General features: G+C 37.9%; 1 protein-coding gene across 4 annotated transcripts in view; it reads right to left on the reverse strand.

Annotated features, from left to right (window-relative positions):
* Nucleotides 1-25,338, reverse strand: part of qki2 (QKI, KH domain containing, RNA binding 2) — a 41,280-nt gene that overhangs the window by 14,725 nt on the left and 1,217 nt on the right. For all 4 annotated transcript variants that reach the window (XR_010530754.2, XM_065262770.2, XM_065262769.2 and 1 more), the window contains exons 2-4: nucleotides 16,269-16,411; nucleotides 10,594-10,710; nucleotides 4,702-4,845 (exon numbers count right to left, since the gene is read on the reverse strand). Coding sequence is in view for 3 of the 4 variants with exons in the window: in XM_065262770.2 (XP_065118842.1) it covers nucleotides 4,702-4,845; nucleotides 10,594-10,710; nucleotides 16,269-16,411 (404 nt within the window). In the remaining variant the exon portion in view is untranslated. The remainder of the gene's footprint in view (nucleotides 1-4,701; nucleotides 4,846-10,593; nucleotides 10,711-16,268; nucleotides 16,412-25,338) is intronic.

The following is a 25,338-nucleotide window of genomic DNA, read 5'->3' on the forward strand; positions in this document are numbered from 1 at the left end:
TACATAAAAAGTCAGAGGTATGGAAGCATTTTAGATTTTGCAAGCAAGACGACGACGATAGTGTTTTGGCTTTTAATTTCTTTATTAATTACCCACTTGTAAACTGCTGTTCACTGTTCTTTTTATTAATATAGGATTTGTATTAAATCTAGATTCAATGAGTTGAATCGAGAATCGAGTATAAAGTGTGACCCGATAACCGGAATCGAAAATTGAATCGAAATGGAATCGATTTAATAGCTTGTGAATCGAAACCGAATCGAAATGGAACATCTGAATCGATACCCAGCCCTACCACTGAGCTATACAGAAATACAGGTCAATAGGATAAAGTTAAACGTGCGCATGCATGCTCATAAGGTGACAATATGATATAATATAATAAAATCATAAAAATGCTTTTACACTGTATGCAGAGTTGACGCATAAGGCCCAAGTAGGGCTGGGTATCGATTCAGATTTTCCAGATCGATTCAATTTAGATTCACAAGCTGTCAAATCGATTCAATTTCGATTCTCGATTCAATTTTCGATTCCGGTTCTCGGGCCGGTTTTTATACTCTATTCTCGATTCAACTCAATAAATATAGATTAAATAAAAATACTATACTAATAAAAAGAACAGTGAACAGCAGGTTACAAGTGGGTAATTATTAAAATAAAAAATTAATGAATGACAGGCTTGCCTCTCGCTCCTTGGTAACCTCGCGCAAAGCAAAAAATAGGGTGACATCTAGTGAAGAAGACTAGTAATTCGATTAACGTTAATCTTTTGTTCAATGTTTGCAGAAATAAATATGAAAGAAAAAAAATCGATTCTGCTCTTTGAGAATCGATTCTGAATCGACCACATTTTAAAAAACGATTAATCGAAAAATCGATTTTTTTGCCCAGCCCTAGGCCCAAGTATGCCTATACTATGTTTTTCACACAAATGCAAGCTTCCCCGCACAGCTTTTGCTTTTTTGCATTATATAAATGGCGCGAATAGCAGTAAATTGATGAGCCAAAACCATAGTAAAACCATTTCTGCACAGCTTTCTTTTACAATTTATTTTTAAATGGTCTTGTGGTGTGACAAATACATTTGTAAAACCAAAAATATTCCACTCAGTCTCTTATTTCATCTGTTAAATCTGTTAAAAATGTATTTTATGGACTGAAAATGGTCTTATCTACAAAAATTGCCTGTATTTCCTGGTTGGGAGAGTGAAAGAAATTACCTGCAAACTCAATGTGTTGATTGTATTACATGATTACTGGCTTAGATTACAAAATATAGAACTGAACTGGGAAAAATAATGCCAAAGCTTTAGTTCAGTCACCATTCATTTAAAGAAAAAACAGATTAGACACATTTGCCTAGAGATTGATGAGTTGCTAAGGGGGCTCATTTATATCCTGATACATAATTACTGAATCGTCTCATCCTCTCGAATCAGATGGAAAGACTTCATTCTACACTCTAGGGAGATGTTGTCTAGCTCAAGGCCCAAAGCGTTAGGAAGACATTTTTCTACACCATTTCACTAGCAGCTCGCATACTGAGAAAAAGATAAAAACTCCTTTTGCAGATAGTTTGATGAAAACAAGCACAAAAGTAGAGACGAGAGTTTCTTAGAGTAAATAGCAGTAAGCTTTATCAAGAGCTTATTCCCCATTTACAGTTCAATTGCAGAGAAAGGGCACAGCTGTCAATCAAGGATCAGTAGCCTAGAAATCTAGACGCACCCTAGCGGCCGCAAAATATATTTGCTGCCAGGGTTTAGTCTAGGCACTCACAATACACTTAACCGGTCCAAAAACCAAAATTTGGTCAGGCCAATCACATCGTGTGTAGCGTCTGTGGGGCGGGCTTAACATGATGACGACAGAGCTGCAACGGTTCCTACTTGAAACAGAGAACGGCTGCTGCTGCTGGCGAACAGCTATCTTTTGAAGCGGCTTTGGCCGCGACTCTGGAGGACTTAGACTTATGTTTTTCTTTAAGAGAAGAGCAAATAAACCCTACTGAAGTCCTTTTTAAGCAAGAAAGATGTGTTTGGAGTTTTGCCGACTGGTTACGGTAACTACGTCACCTTCTTCGTTGCTCTGATCCGTCATAGCGCTATCCTATTGCGTGCACTGAGGCATTTTGAGGGACAACCTTATATCCCGCCCCTTGCATTGAGCCGTTTGTGTGAAGAGTTGCCAGACCTTACATCTTGATGTAGGTCTGGCTAACCAGGCTAAAGGATCAGTACATCCACACAAGACTTACCGTGGTCACACCACAGAGTGTCCAGAAACGACTCTTTCTCTCTCACAACCGAGTGATCACAATCCAGCATCATGCAAAGTACAGAATTTTATTCCCAAATGATAATCACTACACTGATCTTTATAACAATGAAAAACACTATAGCCTAGCCATAAAAATCTTATGTTTGCAACCCATTTTCCTTAAAAGAATACTTCCAATTTCATGTCATGTCATCCAATCATTATGTGTTTATTTGTTTAGTCAAGAAGAAATTACTTTTTTTAGGAAAACATTCCACAATTGTTCTGAATTTTATAGACTTTATTGGACCCCAAGTTTCAATGCAGTTTTAACACAGCTTAAAAGGGCTCAAAACAATCCCAAATGAGGCCTAAGGGTCTTATCTAGCGAAATAAGCACTTTTAAACCTTCTAGTCTTGCATTAGCCGTGTGATGCGCCAGCACGACCTTGCGTATTGTGCAAGCACGTCAAAGGGGCTTTTTACACCTGGTCACTTCATGCGTTTTCTCTGATCGGATAGCTATCCGATCATAAAATGACGCAGTGTAAATGACCTCCAAAACGTTTTCGAGATGCATTTAAATCCAATCGCTCAAACCACTTCAGGAGGTGATCTGTGACGCATTTCAGATAAAACTGGAAAAGTGTAAATACATCTGGTTGATTAAACCACATGTCAGCGCTTTACTCCTCCCAAACGTAAAGACGTCACCCGGAATTTAGCCGGCAAAGAGGAAAACAAACAAAGACGACATGCTTATTGCTCTATGTAGCGACGACAGCGGGTAAAAATACTCTCTAGAACCAATAAAAAAGCCCAATGACGAACTCCAATGATATTAAACAAAGAAATACAACTTTGAGAGACAGTTTTGGGAACGCTTTTCCCCGTCATGGACCTGTACATTAAATAATCGGGCCTCCGTCACTCTCCTGCTGCTGTATTGCGCACCCCAGCTCATGCCGAACAAGGAGACGCGCGTCCCCTGCCCAACATACGGTGCAAAATACAGTAAGTGCCGCCTTTTGTTGCATAAACATAGTCTTAAGTTTTTAAAGGCGGAGTAATGAATAGTGTATTTGCATTTTGCGCGGGAGTAGAAGATCAGATTCATATCCGTTTTCACAAGACGCATTTATGTGCCAAATGTAAATGGAACAGTTTTACCAAATCAGATACCTATCCGATCAGAGAAAACACATGAAGTGACCAGGTGTAAAAAGACCCAAAAGGTCACACGTCACATATGTGAAACGCACATTTTAACCATTTTAAACAATAAACTGACACAAAGACATTAATTAGTATCATTCCACATACAACAATGTCGAAGCGCTCCTCTTTCTCCACACTTGTAAACACTTGGGTAGTAGTTTTGTATACGTCATGTGTGACCTTTCGACATGTTTTCGCAATAAGTAAGGTAGCGCTGGTGCATCACAAGGCTAGTGCAAGACGAGACATTGTGGTTTAAAAGTGCTTTTTTTTTCTAGTCAAAATTGACTATTGTTTTGCCTCGTTGGGATCGTTTAGAGCCCTTTGAAGCTGCATTGAAACTGCAATTTTAAACTTGCAAACTGTTGAGGTCCATAAAGTGTATTAAATTGAGAAAAATCCTGGAAGGTTTTCCTCAAAAAACTTAATTTCTTCTCGACTGAACAAAGAAAGACATCAACATTTTGGATAACATGGTGGTGAGTAAATTATCCGGAATTTTTTATGAATGTGGAGTATTCCTTTAACTGTAATCTGATGCATTTTTGAGCAAAAAAGTAATGAATCATAATAAAAGTTGAGTTTGATATAAAAAGTAACCTCAAGCGATTTTGATTTTATGTCGACTTACTGTAAAAATGTAAAAAAAAAAATGTAAATTCCTCTTGACAATTCAAAAAGGCGTCCACATGCAGATTTCTACATCTAACAAACATTTCTTATTAATTTCATTCTAATGGCACTTCCTCTAATGTCACTTCCTTTAGATTTGAATGTTAATTTCCATTCAGCTCAAAGTAGCACAACAGAGCGGGGTCTTCCCTCAGTCCCCTGCCTTTGCCTTAACCCTTCATTCTTGATTCTCCTCATAAAATGTGCCCTTTCCGCTCATCTCTGCACATCTGGAATTATGTGTGCTCGTGAGCTAAACTTATTCCCAAGGGAGTCCAACAACTCCTTGTTCTTCGCCCAAAACATGCTCACCTGATGACTCAGGGTTACCACCAGGAAACTGGTAGATGGGCTGAGCACAGTTTCAATTAAGTGCACTCTCTCCGCTGAGTAAATACATTTAGCAATACCTAAAGCAGTGTTTCTTTGAGCACAATCTATGAGTGTTGTTTGCCTAGGCAAATCAATGTTTTTATCGCTATGCACATTTTTAAACCTCGTCTTAATAAATACACACAAGGATGGGAAAACAGACAGCACGTCACTCACCGCAGGGACCAGCAGTTTCTTCACCTCTTCCACGGCTCTTTTGAGTTTGATCTCAGCGCGGTTTTGAGAATCTTCCACAGTGATGAGCACATGGAGGTCTTCATTGAGATGTTCCCAGTTCGGTTTTCCTCTGTTTTGTTCTTCCTGCTCACAAAAAAAAGAAACATCTGATAACTCTTATCAGAGACCTCATAAGATAAGTGTTTTATCAGTGTTTTGCAAATTTAGGTTCCAACTGGGAAAAAAAGTTCGTCTAGAATTATTAAAAACCACTTGTTTTTGGAGTCTAAACGTGACTTTTTTTGGTATGCTGTTAAGATGGTAAACTCTGTCAAAGTACTGGCGTCTCTAAATTTATCCCCTTTGAAAGCAACCCTGCTACATTCATCAAAAGCACCATCTGTGTTACAAACTCGCCGTCTTAAACAATACATGTTAGGACAATTACTGTCTGACTTCAAATAGCCTGCTGGAAACAATGTTGACAATAATGCATCTGTAGGTGTGGGCTATGATGTGTTCTGTGAAACTTTTAGATGTATTATATTTAGTCCCCTACATTCTGTTCCATTCTATTCCTATGTCCAGCTGTTTTAACCGGAAAATTCATTCTGCGTAAACGCATTCTAAGAAATTATAGAAAACTACGTATTTTACGCGTTGGCCAGTGGCGGCTCGTGACTGCTCATCCGAGGGTCACTAATTCAAAATAAGTGTTCGGAATCACATGTGTATTGCTTGCGTTTTCAAAATGTGTGTTTGTTGCGTCATGTAAACCATTTGCATCACGTGTTTTGTCAAAATAAGTGCCTGCTGCATACGCGTCAAAACCATTTATGATAAAAGAGACTCTCACGTTCACAAAATACATGCAAGACACTCACTTAACAGTAAACTCTGATTACTCATGAGATTATGCGAGTATTTGGCAAATGCGAGCATCTCTTTTATCATAAACCCTTTAGAGGCATCTTCAGCAGGCACTTATTTTGACAAGACACGTGATGCACACAGGATCTCTCGATGCGAAGAACACATATGTTGAAAAAGGGAACCACACACACGACAGGCTACATACATGTTGTGACGAACTTCGCATCGAGTGCCCCCGAAAAAAGAAGTCACCGGCCGTCACTGACGTTGGCTAATTCGTATTAATCATATGAAAAGGAATCGTACAAAAACGTACACTTATCATAAAAGAAAACAATAACAAATCCCCACTCCTAACCTCGTCCCTAACCCCAACTTCACAGGGGCAAAAGCTAATCGTACAAAAATGTTCACATTTAGTCATACAAATTAATACGAATTAACAATCTCTTAAAATCTTAAAAGTACAGATTGCCATGAGACAGCGTTAGAAATTCAGCTGATTCGTGACCCTAAATCAAACAAATTTAACATGGCTTTCTTCAGACTAAATGATTATGTAAATGATATTTTGCACATCCCTGCCTTTAACAGAAAAAGACAGTAAGATCTAAAACAGGGACAGGATTGGGAAATGACTTAAGCTTGGATTGACTGCATAAGCATCACCATGCAACGTGTCAGAGCATGTGCGTAACCCGTCGAGCCACGTCTCAGACTAGATTTTTTTTAAAGGTTTTTCCAGCGCCGTTTTCAAGATCTACCGCCTATACGCACAGACCAGACCACTGCTTATGATTTTGTGGCAGCTAGTTTCCATAGAAACTTTTCCAGACTCTTTTTTCACGTGTTCAGCTGACACACAAACCAACATCAACAGACAGACAGTGTTTGCCATAGCAACAGTTAGCTTAGAAGCAAGCGACTGTCGGTTTATCTCAACGTTCTGACCTGTAAGAGGAGTGACACATCGGTTGCCATAGAAACAGGATGTTCAGGCCCAAGCATTGAGTCTTTATTGAATGCAATGTCTCCAGCTGGGTTTTTCATCACAGCGGGGCTTATGTTTACGACACAGAGCTCGGGCCTACAGAACAATCAATTACTGTGAACTCGTTCGCCTTCGTCTGAGGGCCCCTACTTCAAGCAATCGCAGAAATCACCTGGGACTCATGGGTAAAGTCTGAATGAGAGAAACAATGACATAGACCGGTCACATCCTTGACGCCGGTCTCAGATCACAGTAGGTGGCGATGTACTTGTTAATAATTGGCTGCCACCTCCTTGGAAAAGAATAATTACGTGATCAAATATATGCATTCAATAAGGAAACGTTACATTATATGCACAGCTGGCTACATGCTAATAATAACTTTGACTTTTTCAAAGCAATTGTACAATGCATAGAGGTCTTCTTTGGCCTACTTTCGATGGGTGTGCAGTTTTGTGCACAACACAGCAAATTGCAGAAAGATAAAGTTGCTTGCATGATGCGCTTAACTACAGATCTATGACTACCTCTATAGATCAACATAAAAGGCCAATCCAAAACAAGCTATAAATCAAATAAAGTTCATTATGATTATGGGAAGCTATTATTAGAACTCACACACCTTAAAAAGTGTAACTCAATATATATATTTTTTTAGAGTTTTAGGGGGGACGCACACTTCCTTGAAACTCAAGCTCAAAAGAACGAATATGTGTTTTAATAAGTTTTCATATGATCTGAATTACAGTGTACAACCGAAACAGATTACTCCATCATGTGACATCATAAATGTACCAGACAGTGAAAGGAATATATCACCCAACAAAAACATTATGTCATCATTAACTTACTATAATGGATCTTAAAACCCATATGACTAACTTTTTTTGTTGGAACACAAATGAGTCATTTAAAAGAGAATATCCGATCTGCCCCTTCCCATACAAAGTGAACGGTGACCATGGCTATCAAACATGATTGTCCAAAAAAGAATATTAGGGAAGAACTCGACCTCACATAAAGCATTTTAAAGATGACCTAAAATACAGTTCATCAGACTTTGCATTTTTTTTGCTTGACAGCCCCTGGTCCCCATCAACTTTCATTAAATGAAAAACAAAAGCTTAGATTCAAAACTAAAAATGTGTCAGTAAACCATTTTTTGTCACTGACGTAACTATCCTGTTTTTCTTCTTATCGTTACTTCCCATAATTTTTCCACAGGAATTACATACAAATCTCTTTGGCTCTGCTGTCAGTAAAACAGATATAAAGTCTGCAAAACACTACAAGCCTTGGTGGTTTCAAAATCCAATCAACGCTTTATTGCACAACGCTCTACACAGTTTTACTCTTGACAAGCTTTTACGAAAAGAGCCTTTTTAAAAAAGGGCCCTGGTGTGTGCTGTCACAAAACAATCGTGTTAGAGACTTCAGGGAAACAGCTGAAGTTTTAACTTGCGATTGTAATTGTCTGTTCTGCATTTTCTAGACGTCCGGGCAGCCGGTCTGAGTAAGAATGCTGAGCCGCCAAGTCTGCGTGTCTGTCCTGACTGATGAAATGGCCTCAATAAGCATCTCTGGTGCGATAAACGTGGGTTGTGTAATAACAGTGAGAGAATGGCCCTTTGCCTGAGGCATCTCACTTCATTGTGTTCCATTAATTCCCCATCAGTCTGAATTAGCAGCGCTGCATCGAGAAGAATCTCATCAATGCCTGGATCCCATCATTTTTGTGTACGCTCATATTTTATGTGCATGCTTTTGTAGGCAGTACGAGTTTTGTTACGAAGAATATAAAAGAATATTTGCAAAGGTCTAATAATTATAGTGACTTTTTATTTAATTGAATTTTATGCAAGGAAACTGTTTTGTGTTTGTGTTCTACTACAGCATTGGAGAGTGAAACATGCCACTGTTGGTCTGAACCCACATCTGTAGTTGGCCTTAACCTGCCTTTCTTTATGAAAATCACAATGACATAAAACATCTTAAAGACATTGATGCCAATAAACCTAAACAACCTTTAGTAGCACTATTTGTACTACTCTTGTTTCGCTAAAAACGAAATGGTATACAGACACTGCAAAGAAGTGAAACAGTGCACTCTGAGCTTGAAAACAGCATTTTCTTTTCTCTAATAACACTCATTTTCATTTTAATGTGAGCCATTTTTCCTCTGTGTCAGGTAGCCTTGGAGGCAAGCGGAGCGTCTGCCTCCCTTCTACACTGGAGAAGGCCATTCAGGCTCTGTCAGGAATTCCATTAAATTGGAATTGCCCAGATTTTGTTCCATTCAATTTGCCATCTATTAGTTACGCATTGGCGCAAATCTAGTATAAGCTTTACCTTACATAAAACCTTAAAAACAAGTTTGAAAGCTCTTCAAAAGTAAGAAAGAGAGAAAGAAATAAAAACGAAAGAAAGAAAGAAAAAATGAATTGAAGCAAAAGAAAGAAAGAAAAAAGAAATGGAAAGAAAGAAAGAAAGAAAAACTAAATGAAGCAAAAGAAAGAAAGAAAAACGAAATGAAGCGAAAGAGAGAAAGAAAACCGAAAAACGAAAAGGAAAGAAAGAAAAACGAAATGAAGCGAAAGAAAGAAAGAAAACAGAAAAACGAAAAACAAAATGGAAAGAAAGTAAGAAAAAAATGGAAATAAAGAAAGAAAAAAGAAATTGAAATAAAGAAAGAAAAAAGAAATGAAGCGAAAGAAAGAAAAAGAAATGAAGCGAAAGAAAGAAGAAAAAAGAAATGGAAAGAAAGAAAGAAATGAAACAAAAGAAAGAAAAAAGAAAGAAAGAGAGAGAGAGAAGGAAAGAAAATGAAATTAAACAAAAGAAAGAAAGAAAAAAGAAATGGAAAGAAAGAAAAGGAAAAAAGGAATTGAAAGAAAGAAAGAAAGAAAGATAGAAAGGAATAGAAAGAAAGGGAAAGAGAAAGAAAGAAAGAAAGAAAGAAAGAAAGAAAGAAATGGAAAAAGAAAGAAAGAAAGAAATGGAAAAAGAAAGAAATGGAAAGAGAAAGAAATGGAAAGAGAAAGAAAGAAAGAAAGAAAGAAAGAAAGAAAGAAAGAAAGAAAGAAAGAAATGGAAAAGAGAAAGAAAGAAAGAAAGAAAGAAAGAAAGAAAGAAATGGAAAGAGAAAGAAAGAAATGGAAAGAGAAAGAAAGAAAGAAAGAAAGAAAGAAATGGAAAGAGAAAGAAAGAAATAGATAGGAAGGAAGGAAGGAAGGAAGGAAGAAGAAAGAAAGAAATGGAAAGAGAAAGAAAGAAAGAAAGAAAGAAAGAAAGAAAGAAAGAAATGGAAAGAGAAAGAAAGAAAGAAAGAAAGAAAGAAAGAAATGGAAAGAGAAAGAAAGAAAGAAATGGAAAGAGAAAGAAAGAAATGGAAAGAGAAAGAAAGAAATGGAAAGAGAAAGAAAGAAATAGAAAGAAATAAAGAAAGAAAGAAATAGAAAGAAAGAAAGAAAGAAAGAAAGAAATAGAAAGAAAGAAAGAAAGAAAGAAAGAAAGAAAGAAAGAAAGAAATGGAAAGAGAAAGAAAGAAAGAAAGAAAGAATTGAATGGAAAGAGAAAGAAAGAAAGAAAGAAAGAAAGAAAGAAAGAAATGGAAAGAGAAAGAAAGAAAGAAAGAAAGAAAGAAAGAAAGAAAGAGAAAGGAAGGAAGGAAGGAAGGAAGGAAGGAAGAAAGAAAGAAAGAAAGAAAGAAAGAAAGAAAGAAAGAAAGAAAGAAAGAAAGAAAGAAAGAAAGAAAGAAAGAAAGAAAGAAAGAAAGAAAGAAAGAAAGAAAGAAATGGAAAGAGAAAGAAATGGAAAGAGAAAGAAAGAAAGAAAGAAAGAAAGAAAGAAAGAAATGGAAAGAGAAAGAAAGAAAGAAATGGAAAGAGAAAGAAAGAAAGAAATGGAAAGAGAAAGAAAGAAATAGAAAGAAAGAAAGAAATAGAAAGAAAGAAAGAAAGAAAGAAAGAAAGAAAGAAAGAAAGAAAGAAAGAAAGAAAGAAAAGGAAAAGAATAAACCTTCTTCTCACCTTCTTCTTGTCTCTCATGGATCCTTTGCCTCGCACCATAATCTTGCACCCCGTCTCTGCCTCCAGTTGTTTGGCTGTCAGGCCGCGGGGCCCCAGGATTCTTCCCACAAAATTAAACTGTGTAGAGACATCAAAAAGACAAGAGAGTTCTTTCAGTGAAAGACATCTGCATTTCACACATCTGGTATACGCATCCAAGCACTGAAGATCCGTAACCAGATCTTGGCAATACAAACATGTACTCTTTAGGTAACACAATGATGTGTTTCTATCGCTGTGCACGTGGGGCTCATGCTTTTATGAGAAGCATATTAACACGGTTAAGAGAGACAGCGATGGTCACATCCTCAAGGCTAAAAACACAAACAGACAATCATCCTCAGCTTATGCTTCTCCCATATGGAAGCTTTGTGGTTGATCTTAAACGTAAAGTGTTGGATGGTAACATAATTGTACAATTCAATCAAAGGGATTTAGTAAGCCCTGGCAGAATGCGTGGAATGTCTAATCCCCTTTTATGAGTGAGGAACATCTAGGAGACCAAATGTGGTTTAGGAATGGACCATTTGCAATAGGGAACCTTTACAATGTTCCTGCATTGATGTAAATCAGGTGGAACAACATATGGGGGTCAGAAAGCCAAAAAATGAAGATCAACCATAGTTAACAGCCATGATACGTGGCTGTGACTTTTTGCTTCATCGGTCAGTTAAATTCCTAATTGCTTTGAGAATATGACATAAGGACAGCAGGTAAAACCAAACTGGATATGACAAATCCCACCCTTGGATCAGTTTCTGACCTTCCCATGACATGCACTAAAATTATAACAATAAAACTGATTCCCCTTTTCACTAAAGCCAGACAAGACTTGTAAAATATTACTCCGTGACATCTAAAAAACATTAATCAAAACTATGCAAGACTTTCCGGCTAAAGCAGATATACTGTCAAACCATGAGTCCGATAAATCACCAGTCAAGCGATGTCAATGAATTGTGAGCTGTGATTTATCGCGCTGTCCCTTTACAAGACACAGGGCCAGGACATGCGCTTTTTGACGTTTGCAGTCTGGCTCTTTCAGTATTTAACCTTATCTGTCACAAGGGCTGAGTGATAAGCCAGGCAGCTGCATCTCTATCATGGTCACAATGCATTCTCTTCCTTTTAAAGCTGAGGTCCTCTCGGTCCTTCCACAGCTGCTGGGGGCCATGAAGCCTCTGTGTTGTATATTTGGAACTGAGCTCATCGGGCTACCGTTTGGATGGAGGGCTGTCTGTCTGCATTGTTGTGTTATTGTTGTTTTGTTGAATGTTTATGAAGCTGTTGGCTTCTGTGTTTTTGGCTAGGGTGATTGTGATTGCTAAGCCAAGTAGAGGTGATGTTGCAATAGTTTTTCGCTGGATCATGAGGCATAATTGCGAACTTAATGCTTGGCACATTTCAGTGGGGATTGTTCTTGAACCTGTTGTCTTGTGACAAAGAGGTTGACAGTGAAGGACAGATACAAGATTAAATTGAACAATAAATCTGCAGCAAATCAACAATGTGAAGGGGACGTTTCTTAAAGGTATAGCTGTGAATAAAATTTGCATTTTGACTTTACATAAAAAGGAAAAGGGATCAAAGATATTGATGACTCTTACTATACTCGACCATCTTGCCTAAAACTAGGCTCTCTAAGAGGACGGTCACGCTAGACTTTGAGCATGCAAATATTTTTTGGACGTTGCTGCGAACCATTTCGTCCATCTTTGGTTTTCAGTAGAGAAAAGTCACACTGTGACGTACTGGTTTTCTACTGATCATGTATTCTCACTCGTACTAGCTTGGATTTCCGGTTTGACACCTTTGCATGTGTATAAATGGAAGTGTAGTGTGAACGGCCCATATAACAAGAATGTCCCATCCTATAATACCAACTCATTGCTGTGACCAATGCAGAACACAAGTAATACATTTTGACCTTATGTATTTAACACTTTGAAGAAATGCAACTATAGTGCTTTAAGTAAACTACAACACAACAGGCAAGCATAATGACCAGCAAATAGCTTGAGTCTCAAAAGCATCAAGTGAAACCTTCAAATCATACATTGTATATCTGAAGGGTCTTTCAGCAAGAGCATGGAAAACTAAATCACTATACCTCCACCCATTCCCACCTCCCCATCAATTTCACAATTGTTTTCAAATGGACCATACGGACAGTGAAAATGTTCCAGATCCTTCTCTCTAAAAAAAGTCAGACAGAAAAGCCATTGACAGGAGAATCTCACACCCACATTTAACAGTGAGCCAGGGATACCGGCATCCCTGACAGGTTCCTGCAGGATTATCTGAACTCTGATTCTATTACAGAAGAGCAAAGCCGCTCTCAGAACAAGCTTGATGATTGATGGTGGAGATAAGGTGAGGATCTGTTGTGCCTACGACAGATCTATAAAAGATAATGGTCAACAAAGTGTAAAGACAAAAAAAAGATTTTAAAAAAGGGTTGAGAGCAAAAGTTATAGGACAAAAATAAAGGTGTTATTGGCAAGAATGACTTGTAAAACAAATCTGTAACACGTTATAATTTTAAACCAAGTGTTTGTGAGGTTTAATGTATTAGTTGCATTATACATTTTGTGCTATAACAAATGCAAAAAGATGACTTTAAATTAATTAAAATTATTTACAAAATGCTAATATTTTTTTCTGTAAAATAAAAAATTTGCTAAAAACATTTATGTTGCTGGGGCAGTAAATATCTGATCTGCTTTCCTGCAATGGGAAACATCTTTATTTGTTGAGCCTGAATAATGGTCATTTGGAATTATTGCTTATGAAATATTGACCATTGGGGGTGATGCGGTGTTGTTCCCAATGACTTTGTTACTTTCTAAAGTCAAACGCTCCTGTCATCCATTATCCATTCATAAGCTTTTCTTCCCTCAAAACTGGTTTTCTTGAAACACAAACAAATTGACCCAAAACAACTCGAAACATTAAGACAAGATGTGCAGGTATTTTGTTTTAGCTAATTTCGTAAATTTGCTCAAATGGTTGCAAGAGTGAGGCAAGTTTCACCCTGATATTGAGGTCAACGGCAGGAGGTTAATTATAACTAAACAAGAGATAAGACTAACCCTTTCCACTACTATCTTCTCTTAAGATAACAGAAACGTATGAGATGTCAATCTGTAAGGGCACACTCACATTATCCAAACCAAACCATGCCCCAGCGCGATTGTCACTCCTCCCTACTCCCCCAAGTGCATGCACTCACACTGTACTTTTTATCGATCCGAGTCAGGGCGCGCTTTCGTCATTAAGATGCGATCGTTTTAAAAAAAAGCAGGAAGTAAAGCTCTCTCTTAACACTGGAACCCACCGTAATGATAGGTCTGTGTTTTTTATTCGGAGTCGTTTGGTGCGCGATTACAGACAGCCCTCTCACATGTCATCATATTGCTTAGTTGATCTGTCACGTGTGCAGCTCGGACATTCACGTAACCCCGCTGCTCGCATTAAAAGGTTTTTACGGAGGCAGATGAACGTGAGTCGTCGCGCAACTGACGTCTTCACCTTTTGAATCGCGTTCAGGCGCGATTGCGCTCACACCACAGCCTTCCACGCCTGAGCCCAAGTGAACCGCGCTCCGGCCCACCTCTGCAACCCGGCCGCGACGCGATTAACCAATCCGCACCCAGGCGCGGAACAGAGCGATCACACTAGTCAAACAAACCAGGCTTTGGGGGTCAAACGTGCTCGAGCGCGGTTTGGTTTGGATAGTGTGAGTGTGCCCTAACACTCTTACCATCTCTCTAAACTTAGGCTATGTTAAAGGCACACAAGGCAAGTCTGAGTATTATTTCTCTACTAGCTCCCCCTAGTGTCTGGGAGTAAATGCGTTCTATATCTAAGACTATACGAGACTGAAGGACACCGGGTCGGATACAGCGAACTTGCAAGTGGGGTATTCTTCCTACAGACGGTAGGGGCGGGCGAGAGAGTCTTCATTCGTCATGTAATGAGTCATTTAACCATATACCGACTTACGAAGATGATTTATTAACATAAAAATGCTGCCTTGTGTCCCTTTAACATGACTACGATGTGGTAAAAGTAAAAGTTTTTGCTACACACAACAACGTTAAAAAAATATGTGTTTACTCTGATCCCCTAAAATGACTAAAGAAACACTAAATGCCTGTGCACATACACACTGTCTACGACTATTGTGGGACTACTGATCTAAAAGGAGCGGTTCACATTTCATGTCTTTTGTCAAATACGTTAGCGCTGCAACGAGTTGAAAATACTTAAACTCTTCTGGTTGTTTACACGATACGTGGCAACCGCGAGTGTTTAGTTCTTTTTCAATAGGAGAAGTGCGGAAAGTGGCAAAACGGAGGCGGTTACAGAAGTGAAGCGCAGTTGGTCCACTCCATACGCCTTGCTCGTGCACCCAAAATCCTATTCCTTTTGTGAACATGGCTCTTCATGGCAGGCGCCATTAAAGATAAACAGATTGGCACTAAATGCTGCACGAAACGCTTCCACTACACGAGAAAATTCAGAATGCCACATCAAAACCACGTTTGAAAGGAGAAGGAATACTGCGCGGTTGCATTTTCTGCACACTTTTAGATGCGAAATGTGATGTGCCCGTAAAGCAGCAAAATGTTATAAACTTTGTTGGAAAAGCGTTAACAACGGATCTCAACTTAGGATCTTTAGTAGTACAAACACAGTCATCTACAACCCTCACACATACCTGTAGACTGAACACGCAATACACATGCACATGGAGCCACTGTTTTCACAGATTATGTTATTTACACAGAAACAATAAATGGCAACATTTTTAACAACTTTCACTCTGACACCTCGCATCAAAAGTTTGTGTTTTCAGGACCAGAAACCACAAATGTCACGTTTGAAAAAATGTGTGAATGAAGACAGAACCTTTTTTTTGGGTGAACTATTGCTTAAAAACATTTGAAAGCCACAATGTATAAATATAAAGCAAGACAGGCTGTGAGTCATCAAACAATGCCCAGACTCACACTATTAAGCAATATTGACCATGCTAATTATGGTCTTTTGATTAATGTTGTCCTGGCAGAGATTATTTAATTGGATCTAGTCTATGGCAGACTTCTCCTGTTCCCCTGAGGCAAAGACCGAAGTGCAAACAACCATATGCTCATCCCCCAGGACCCACCTGGGATAACAGACTTCTTGAGACAAGGTATTGGTGTTTCGTGGACCAAATTCCAGCTTTTTGAATTATCTACGAAAGCATATGTTTTAAATGCCCCAATTCGCCTTTTTTTACATGCACTTAAAGTCTACATAAAACACAAACGAATGTGGTGTAAATAGTGTATTTATAGGGGTAAGTACTGCCCATTTTGTATGTACGTTAAAATTTCAATTATACCATGCATAAGGCAATAATTTAAATCAAGCTATAAAGCATCTTTAATGAACATTATTCACTTGCTATCAATTAATCATAACTTTTCTCATGAGCAAATCATGTGATTTAAGAATCAAATAAATTTGCATATCAAATGTATTTTTTGTTGCAATGCCTTCTTCCATCTTTGTTTATGAAGAGATGGTTTACGCAAGTCATTTATAAGTTGAATGCCCCAAAAGTAGTGAATACTGAATATGCTTACGTCTGGGTACTCTTTGACAGGCACATAGAGTTTTTCTTGGAGTTGTGCGATGGGCCCCACGGCATCCGGGAGTTCAGACGTCCTTTTGTCTGTGCTGCCGTTCAGTGTGTCATTGTACATGTCCTTCCGTACCCGTCCAATCTCTGCCAAACACACACAATAAAAACTCAATGAAACAAAGAAACCCTGAAGAGTTGTGGAGAGCGTGAGAAAGAAAGATGGACAAAAAATACTTTTGTTATGTGGTTTCAAACTCATGACTTTTTTGTTTTGTGAAACACAAAAGGTAAATTGATGTATTGGTCACTTTTTTCAATATTATGAAAAAGTAATAAGAGACTGGTCTGTCTTGCACCACAATAATAAAAGTGACATTTTTGGGTGCACTTATGCAATATGCAAAAGTTCTCACAAATAATATGGTTGATCTATGAAGTGTTACATTTTGCATTTACTTTACTTTTTAAAGGAACTTGTTTCCGACAGCTTGCAAAACTCTTGTTGCAACTAATTCAAAAACAAATCCTAAAGGGCAAAAAAGCCCAGCCAGCCATTGCGAGATGCACCATGATGTGCATTCGCAAAGAGTGAATCAGACACCAGCTCTTTGAATGCTCCCTGGTCCAAACCATGAAATTCCAAAGAGACTAACTTAAAAGACTGAGGCAATCATTATTATTTAACAAAAGCTCTTTGGAGGATATTGAGAAGAAGCAGTGCTATATTAGATTGGATTTTCACTGATGTACAATATGGTTCAAGACGACAACATCAAAGCCTGGCCAGGGTCTGCAGATTAATATGACCTCAAAATAACCCCGAGCCGAGCGGCCTTCCATTGGATCCTCCCAACATCAAAAAAAACTCTACAAGATTGGAAACACAGTAACTCTTGAGTACACAATGTGCCGTCTTCCTCTAAGCCCCGCCCACAACGGCGGCACCACCACCTACACTCATTCCAAAGAATGAGGATTGTTTCCACAAGCGACTTACTGAACACATGCACACTTTCTGTACTTGATCAACATATGCTTTTGACATGAAACTGACAGAACTTAACAACACAGATGTGTAATCTTGGATGTCAATAATGAATCCTGCTTGCACATTCTAAAAACTGCTGGGTTGTTTTTAACCCAGGGCTTGGTCACTATTGGACAGAACACATTGCTGGGTTCAAATGACCCAACTGCTGGGTTGTTTTAATCCAAATGCGGTTGGCTCATTTTAACCCAGCTGCTGGGTTATTGTCAATAAACCATGTTAAAACAACCCAGCATTATTTAGAGTGCATGGTCAAATGTTATTATTGGTTTGACCACATACAGAAAATCAGTGAATACAACTGTGAAGGCAGAAATAAATGGCTCCATATAAAACACAACCAAACATCAAAATAAAGATTAGGAAAGCTTTCCAGAATCAAAGGGTGACTGATTTACACGTTTTGGCATTTTAAGTGGACATGACTGTTAAGTTGGGTAATTGGTCACTTTAGACTGAGTGCTAAAAGGGGATTAAACATTCTGGCAGAAGTTACTGTTTACTGTTCCTGTTTTTGGTTTTGTATGACTGTGTAGGAGACTAGGCACGGCAATATATGAAATCTTTGGGATGATTTTGTAAAATAATTACATTTTGCCATTAAAATTAACCCAAAAATGAAAAATGTATCATCATTTACCCATTGTTATGTTGTTGTTAACCTGTATGCATTTCTTTATTCTGTTAAACACAAAAGAAGATTTTTTTATGAATGATAGTAAGCACATTTGACGGTACCCATTGACTTCCATAGCGTTTGTTTTCCTACTATGGGTAGTAACTCAATGCGTACCGTCAACTGTGTGGTTTATATAATTTATCAAAATGTCTTCTTTTTTGTTTAACAAAATTTAGAAACTCATACAGGTTCACTGCAACATATGGGCGAATGATTTTCATTTTTGGTTGAACAATCCCTTTAAAGAAACAGTATGTAGGATTGTGGCCAAAACTGGTATTGCAATCACAAAACTTGTGGCTAAAACTGGTACTGCAATCACACAACTGGTGGCCAATACACAAAATAACAACATAAACATCAGTTGAGGGCCGCAACTCCACTTTTTAAATGACAATATCATGGCCAGACCACTGTTGTCAGTGATATAAGTATTTGAAATGAAAATGGGCCATTTATATGATTAATTGATATACATTTCTTACATACTGTTCCTTTAAAGGAATAGTCTACCCTTTTGCCATATTAAACTATGTTATTACCTCAACTTAGACAAATTAATACATATCTATCTTTTTTCAATGCGTGCACTGTACAGTGCGTCGTGAATGTGTTAGCATTTAGCCTAGCCCCATGGTACCAGGGAAGCCACCAAACACTTCTGTGTTTTCCCTATTTAAAGACTGTTACATGAGGAGTTATACTAGTAAGTATGGTGCCACAAAATAAAACTTTTTTTGGGTACCATAGGAATGAATGGGGCTAGGCTAAATGCTAACACATTCATAATGCGCTGTACAGTGCACGCAGTGAAAAAAGAAAGACAGTGAATATTCTTATAAAATACCAAAAGCAATAAAAAATACAGATGCTACTGTCTGTTTTTATTACATATATTCCTCCCAGCAAAACAAAACAGCTGAGATGATATATTAGGTGACATATAATTTCCACCCCCAGGCTGTTATTAGAACAACCTTCAGATGCACTAAAAACAACCATTACAGGCAACTGGTCAAAACTCCAAAGCCACTAAAGACACAAACCATAAGACAGGCCCTCCTACTGCTTCTAAAGACCATCATTTGTCTGTATCTGTGAGGGAGAAATAGACAGACAGACAGACAGGAGACAGACAGACAGACAGAGAGGGAGAGGGAGAGAGAGAGAGACACTTCTTTGATTACAGTTTGTGTTTGTTGACTGTCATCAGAGTCTAGCTGTCCGACACTACAGTATGATACACTTGATCTGGTATGACAGCTCACAGGGACTACATCACCGAGACATAAATATCACCTCTGTAATGCCAACAGATCTCCTGCCCTTTAAACAAACAGATCTACAGATAATATACAGTCACTGTTATTTACTAATAACACGCTGTCATCTGTCTGGTCATTCTACTTCTACCTTCTAGTTAATTTCATGCTGACTGTAAGTCACTCGTTGACTGAAAATTTGGAAACCCTTTTTAGATTTCTAATGGATGTTGAAAAAGATTTGTGCTCGTGGAATAGGACTTGATCTAATTTGAGGTGTCAGACACATTCCTTGGTCGTTTAGTGAACAAAGCAGTTGTTGCCTGCGAAACCACGCTCGATGCTGAATGAAGACAAAGTGGGTACTCGACCAAACACTACATCACAGTTGTGTGTCATTACATAAGGTTCGGAGATGTGGTCTCAAACACGCTCGGATTCACATAAACAATGGCAAAGTGGAGACACCAAGAATAGGGAACAGCACAGTATGTACGAACAATTCATGAAAGCGATGGACATTCCGGTCATTTTATCTATTCGAGTAATTAACAGATTCAAGGGCCATTGTATGGAAAAACGGAAAACTGCAGCTTTGATATTTTCATTATATACAACTATTATATTTTGCTCAACTAATTTTAAGTTGGCACTGATTTATTCATCTTATAAATTTTAGATATAGCAGGTCACAGTAAAGTGCAGAACGAGCACTTGAGTTAAGGCTTTGAAAGAAAACAGATTATTTCAGTCTTACATACACATACAGTAGAGTCGGCCATCTGTGGATGTGTGGGAGAGATGAGAGACGCTGAGATGAAGAGAGAAACATGATAAAGAAAGGTACAGAAAAGGTGGCAAGAGGGATGAAAGAGTAGACCTCAAACAGTGTAACCATCTGGATACTCACTCACTGCCAGAAAACGGTTTGACTTCTACAGTTACCACAATTGTTAGGCTGTTAGTGCTAGCGTGAAAACAAATATGACCATACAATAACAGTATTCTCATTTATTCTGGTTATAAATTGTCAAACTGAAAGTAGTTTTCAGCTTTAGAGGCCATTCCTGTGGCAGAAGCTGTGCCGTTTTAACCGCTGCCGTTTTAACCAAGAACTTGTGACTTGGAGACAATGCACATAAAACATCCCAAACTTGTCAAATGACATTAAAGATTACTCTTTCTTCACGTCATAATTATTCTTCATCCTAATGTTGTTGCAAACTTGAAACCTGTGTATATTTTTTTTACGTAGCCTAGTTATTCCTCCGATTCTCCTGACAATCTGAAAACCTATATGCGTGACCGTTTGTGTTACTCTGCTAGTTAACTCTGTGACATCATCATAATGCAATTGTGAATGTCAGGGTAACGTGCTGCTGAGATTGCGTGATGGGATTGCATTCAGGCTCAGAAAGATATTGTGTGGATATGTCAAACGACAGGAAGGCAAACTGGCAGTTAATGGAGAGATAAGTATTGAGTATTAACAGATGCAGCAGAGCTGTCTGATAAAGAGCAGAAGAGGCTGATGAATTCAGAGAAAACACCCAATAATCAAGACTTTTATCCTAAGGAAAACTGCCAAAGGGAGCAAAGAGAAACAGACACGTGCAGTCAATCCAGAAACATCTTAAAGTCGCCATGAAACGGAAGTAGCGATTGCCTTATTTTCCCCGTGGTGACGTATATCCGAATGAAACGGCTTTTGAGATGAAATAAGGCAGGGCTGGATTTGAATTTGTCCATCGAGATCTGATTGGATCGTTTGAAGTTGGGTCGTGTTGCTAATTGCTAATCACTGCGATCTTCTCCCGGACCCCGCCCACCTGCCATACTTTTGACCGGAAGTGAAGAGAGATCGTTTTGAGGAGGGGAGGAGATTTGCATTTTTGATTAAAGATTATGAGCACACACGAATTTTTAAAAAATAATGAAGCTCACAGATAAGTCATTTGTTAATAATACCACACTATTAAAAATACATATATAGTTTTTCATTTCAATTTCATTGCGACTTTAACAAACACATGAGATGTGCGGTTCGAAATTCAAAGATTTGACCTGACAATGAACTGACATACTTAAATGCTATTTCAGCAAATAACACTTTAAAATCAGGTGGCATTTGATTTGAAAAAGGTCTGCACAAGCACTTAAAAAACATTTCACAAAATGTTATGGTGTCTTTATTTAAAGTTCAATGAAAGCGATTGCATTCTCGCACTACAGGAATTTGGAACCAAGTGGATGGAAAGTAATTATGTAGTTGCCATATAGCTTGATGTTGTTTATGATGTATTTTTATTGATATCGTGTCTGGTGTATTTTTATTGATTTTGTTTTTGACACATTTTGTGTGTCCAAAAACACTTTGGGATACTATTTTCAATCCATGCCTCTGACAAAAAAAATTAGAAAGCCAAAAATGAATTGCAATAAAAGAAAAAAAACTTTCAAATGGTTTTGATTAATAACTAACCCAGTGTCAATGACTTTGGCAATCCCCACCCAAAGCAAGTTGTCTTAAATGCCCTGTATAGAGAGTTTAATCCAAACTTTATTCAGAAAGTGCTATTATGGCTAATTTAGATAAGACGACGTCTAATTTAGATCACACAAATCAATATGGAATCAATCGACCCTATGTACTTTTTAATACAAGAAATAAAGAAATAAAATCTCTATTTATGCATTTGGCATCTTTGCATTCAAGCTATACCCTTTTTTATATGCATGATCCCTTGGATTTGAACCCAAACTTTTTTGCAGTACAAAAAAAATTGTTGTATCTACGTAATATAATTATGTACACCAGTTCAACATGATTGAATTAAGTTTTATTTAAATGAAATTATTTTTAATTCATGTTAATTTCATTTTAAGAAAACCTAATTTAATCATGTGCAACCGATGTCCAGAAGTTATTTTTTTCAGTGGATGCTCTATCGATTGAGCAGAAACAACTTGCTTTGCTTCTATAAACACTTGTACTTTCTTTTGATGTCCTTAAGTCCCTGTGCATCCCTGTTAGTTTTGTGTGTCATGAGGTTCAACATGTGCCATTACATCTGTTTCCTAAAGAAAAGTTCGTTTATTTTGGGACTTTTATCCTGACTGCATATCGTGAAACACTATTTGGTTCGTGTGCCCTCGATCCACATGCTGGTTCCTTTGAATCTCTCTACGCCTTTGTGGCTGAGGTAGCTGCTTAATGCAGTCCAAAATCAAAGACTGTGGATGTCCTGCGCATGTTTTCTGAGATAAAATGTTACTCATAGAGTTACACACACACACAGGTACACAATAACTATACTTGCTTACATACAAGCACATGACAATAGACATTTCAGTGAAGCATGCTATGCAAATGCCAGCTACTAAGTACATGGACATAACTAGACATGTAATGTAACGAAAAGACGACATTAAAATACACACACACTCTGCACCTCTAACAGTTGAAGTGGTAACATCCATGAAAAGCATGTGATCTTTCTCCCACTACACTGCACTAATGCCTGTGTGTGTGTGTGTGTGTCTTAATCATGGTCATATGATGCATATAGGTCAAAGGTGGAACATCTTTTAATCACTCATGTGCCAGAATATGTGGAAGGGATGGCCAGAGATCCACATTTCAAAGCTTAACTTTAAAGACCCTTATGTGATGACAACAATCAAAGGTCAAGCACCACCAGCAAGAACCCAAGATTTTTGTCTGGAGCAACTTGTACCCCTTTAAAAAATGCATGACACACGAGACATGCATTTTACAAAAAAGCACCAAGCACCTATTATAGATTTAAGTGAAATGGTTATAACAGACTGAAAGTACAAAAATTAAGCGAAGCAAAACAAGGTTCACTTCAGACATAACAATTACACACAACTTTCACCAAAAAATGAAATCCTGTCATCATTTACACTCTTAACCGGTGTAAATTTTCTTTCATCCATAGGAAGAAAAAATATGGAAGTCAATAGTGCTCCAAAACTGTCTGGTTACAAACATTGCTCAAAATATCTTCCTTTGTGTTCAGCAGAACAAAGATTTATAAAACTTACTGTAAGAGTGAGTACATGATGACAGAATCTTTATTTTTGGGTAAACCATCCCATTGAAGCAAGCCTAATATTAGTAATCTGATGCAATAAAGGCAACTGCCGTGCTTATGTGAACACACTATTTGTTTCAGAACAAAATACAGTAAAAATAACAGAAAATAAATATTTTATATCAATACTGCAATTCACTTAAAGAGTCCCAGGGGTCCAGTTGTCCTTCTGCATATCTAAATCATATAAGTACAGAACAACAGTATTGCTTCTGGATCCTCTCCCAGATATGCTTTTCTATGACGGTTTAATTACTCAAATAAATAAATAAATATGCGGCATACCAACAGAAACTCTTTTCCTCAGAGGAAACACAAATACATGTGAAGAAACAGAGCACTGCTCTGAAAACACACTGGATCTACACAACACCTCGAGCAATAAACTAAAAACGCAGATCATTAAATACAAGTTGCCAAATGTTATGTGCAATGGCTCATAATAATGTAGAATTGTCAGACAGCAATCGCTTATGCTGAAAACAAATTCAATAACAGGACAAGAGAACAGAATAAGAAGAACGTTTAAAAATCAAGAGATGAACTGAAACGTGGACACTTTCTATCTGTTCGAAAAAAACGAAATAATAAAATGTAAACACTTTTAAAAACTGCAGACTCCCACCATGAGTTTCTCTGGCATAAAAAAAGCACTGGGTGGGTGACAAAGTACCAAGCTTATTATACACAGCCATCTTAAAAATAACCTGACAGAATTGGGGTCCTTATAAAAGTTAAATATACGGCGAGTCAAGAAAAATACAAAAAGCAGTGGGTCATTTCAAGCCCCTTCTGTAACTGGATAAAAAGACAGCTTGATGAAAGTATATAAAAGAAAACGTATCTTACTTCCACCCATGTATCTAATGATTACATTTCAGTTTATATATTCGAATCAGTTTGCATTTGGCCTAGGAGAAGAGGCAAGGCTAAATTAGCCCCAAAGAGAGGAACTGAAAACCCTGAGCTTAGTAAAGTTATTTATGACACACATACATCAGCATGCTATGAGCGAGCAATGATGAATGCAGAAAGATTCAGTGTACCAAGGAGGAACCAAAGTTCACTGTAATATGAATGACAAAATACTGTGGAAATAAATACAGCAGATCACCCTTCTTTTCGTAGAAGTATTGCGGCAATAACCTTTATATTATTACACCGGATTATCAGCAATAAACTGGGAATGAAATAAGCCAGGGCCACGTGCTGTGTGATTAGAATAACAGCAAGAGAAAAAGTGAGTGAGTGAGTGAGTGAGTGAGTGAGTGAGTGAGTGAGTGAGTGAGTGAGTGAGTGAGTGGAGAATGTTCAGACAGATGACATAATGTGATGTGTTTTAAAAAAAAAAAACAGGTCATAACTAAATTCACAAAACCAACAAGTAGACAGTACTCAATTGCAACCATTTGACTGCACTTTGGCCAATAAGGATGTTTTCTGATTGGATACTATACACATGTGCTAATTTTTCAAATGTGCTGTAAATGATACCAGTCTGTCTTGTGGATTTGATTAGACACATTCACGAACAATATATCCGGATCATGTAGCTTTGTCATTCATTTGAGCAAAATAAAAACACTGATGATCATGTATTTGCCCTCTGCCACACTTTTTCCAAATTCATCTACTCACTTTCAACAGATAATCATTGCGTATCAGAGTAAATGTGTTTCCACACCACCCAATACTTTTAGGAAACAAAGCACTTTGTTATTTAAGTTAAGGGGTGTTGTTAGGGCTCCACACCCCTCAGATGAATTGTAGAGCGCCCCCTGGCGAATAAACACACCCATGCAGCGGAACTTTCTATTGACATCAACAGTTATTTACACCACCCTCACATGTGTGACCCGGGCAGGGCAGTTTTACACCCGTTGAAGGTCATTTGAGGAAATGATTGTCCTCTGAAAGGCTTTGTTACCCTGTCCTTGGTGGTACTACACTAACCACAGCTTAGC

Source organism: Paramisgurnus dabryanus, chromosome 1 (assembly GCF_030506205.2).
Source record: "Paramisgurnus dabryanus chromosome 1, PD_genome_1.1, whole genome shotgun sequence".
Classification (NCBI taxonomy): Eukaryota; Metazoa; Chordata; class Actinopteri; order Cypriniformes; family Cobitidae; genus Paramisgurnus; species Paramisgurnus dabryanus.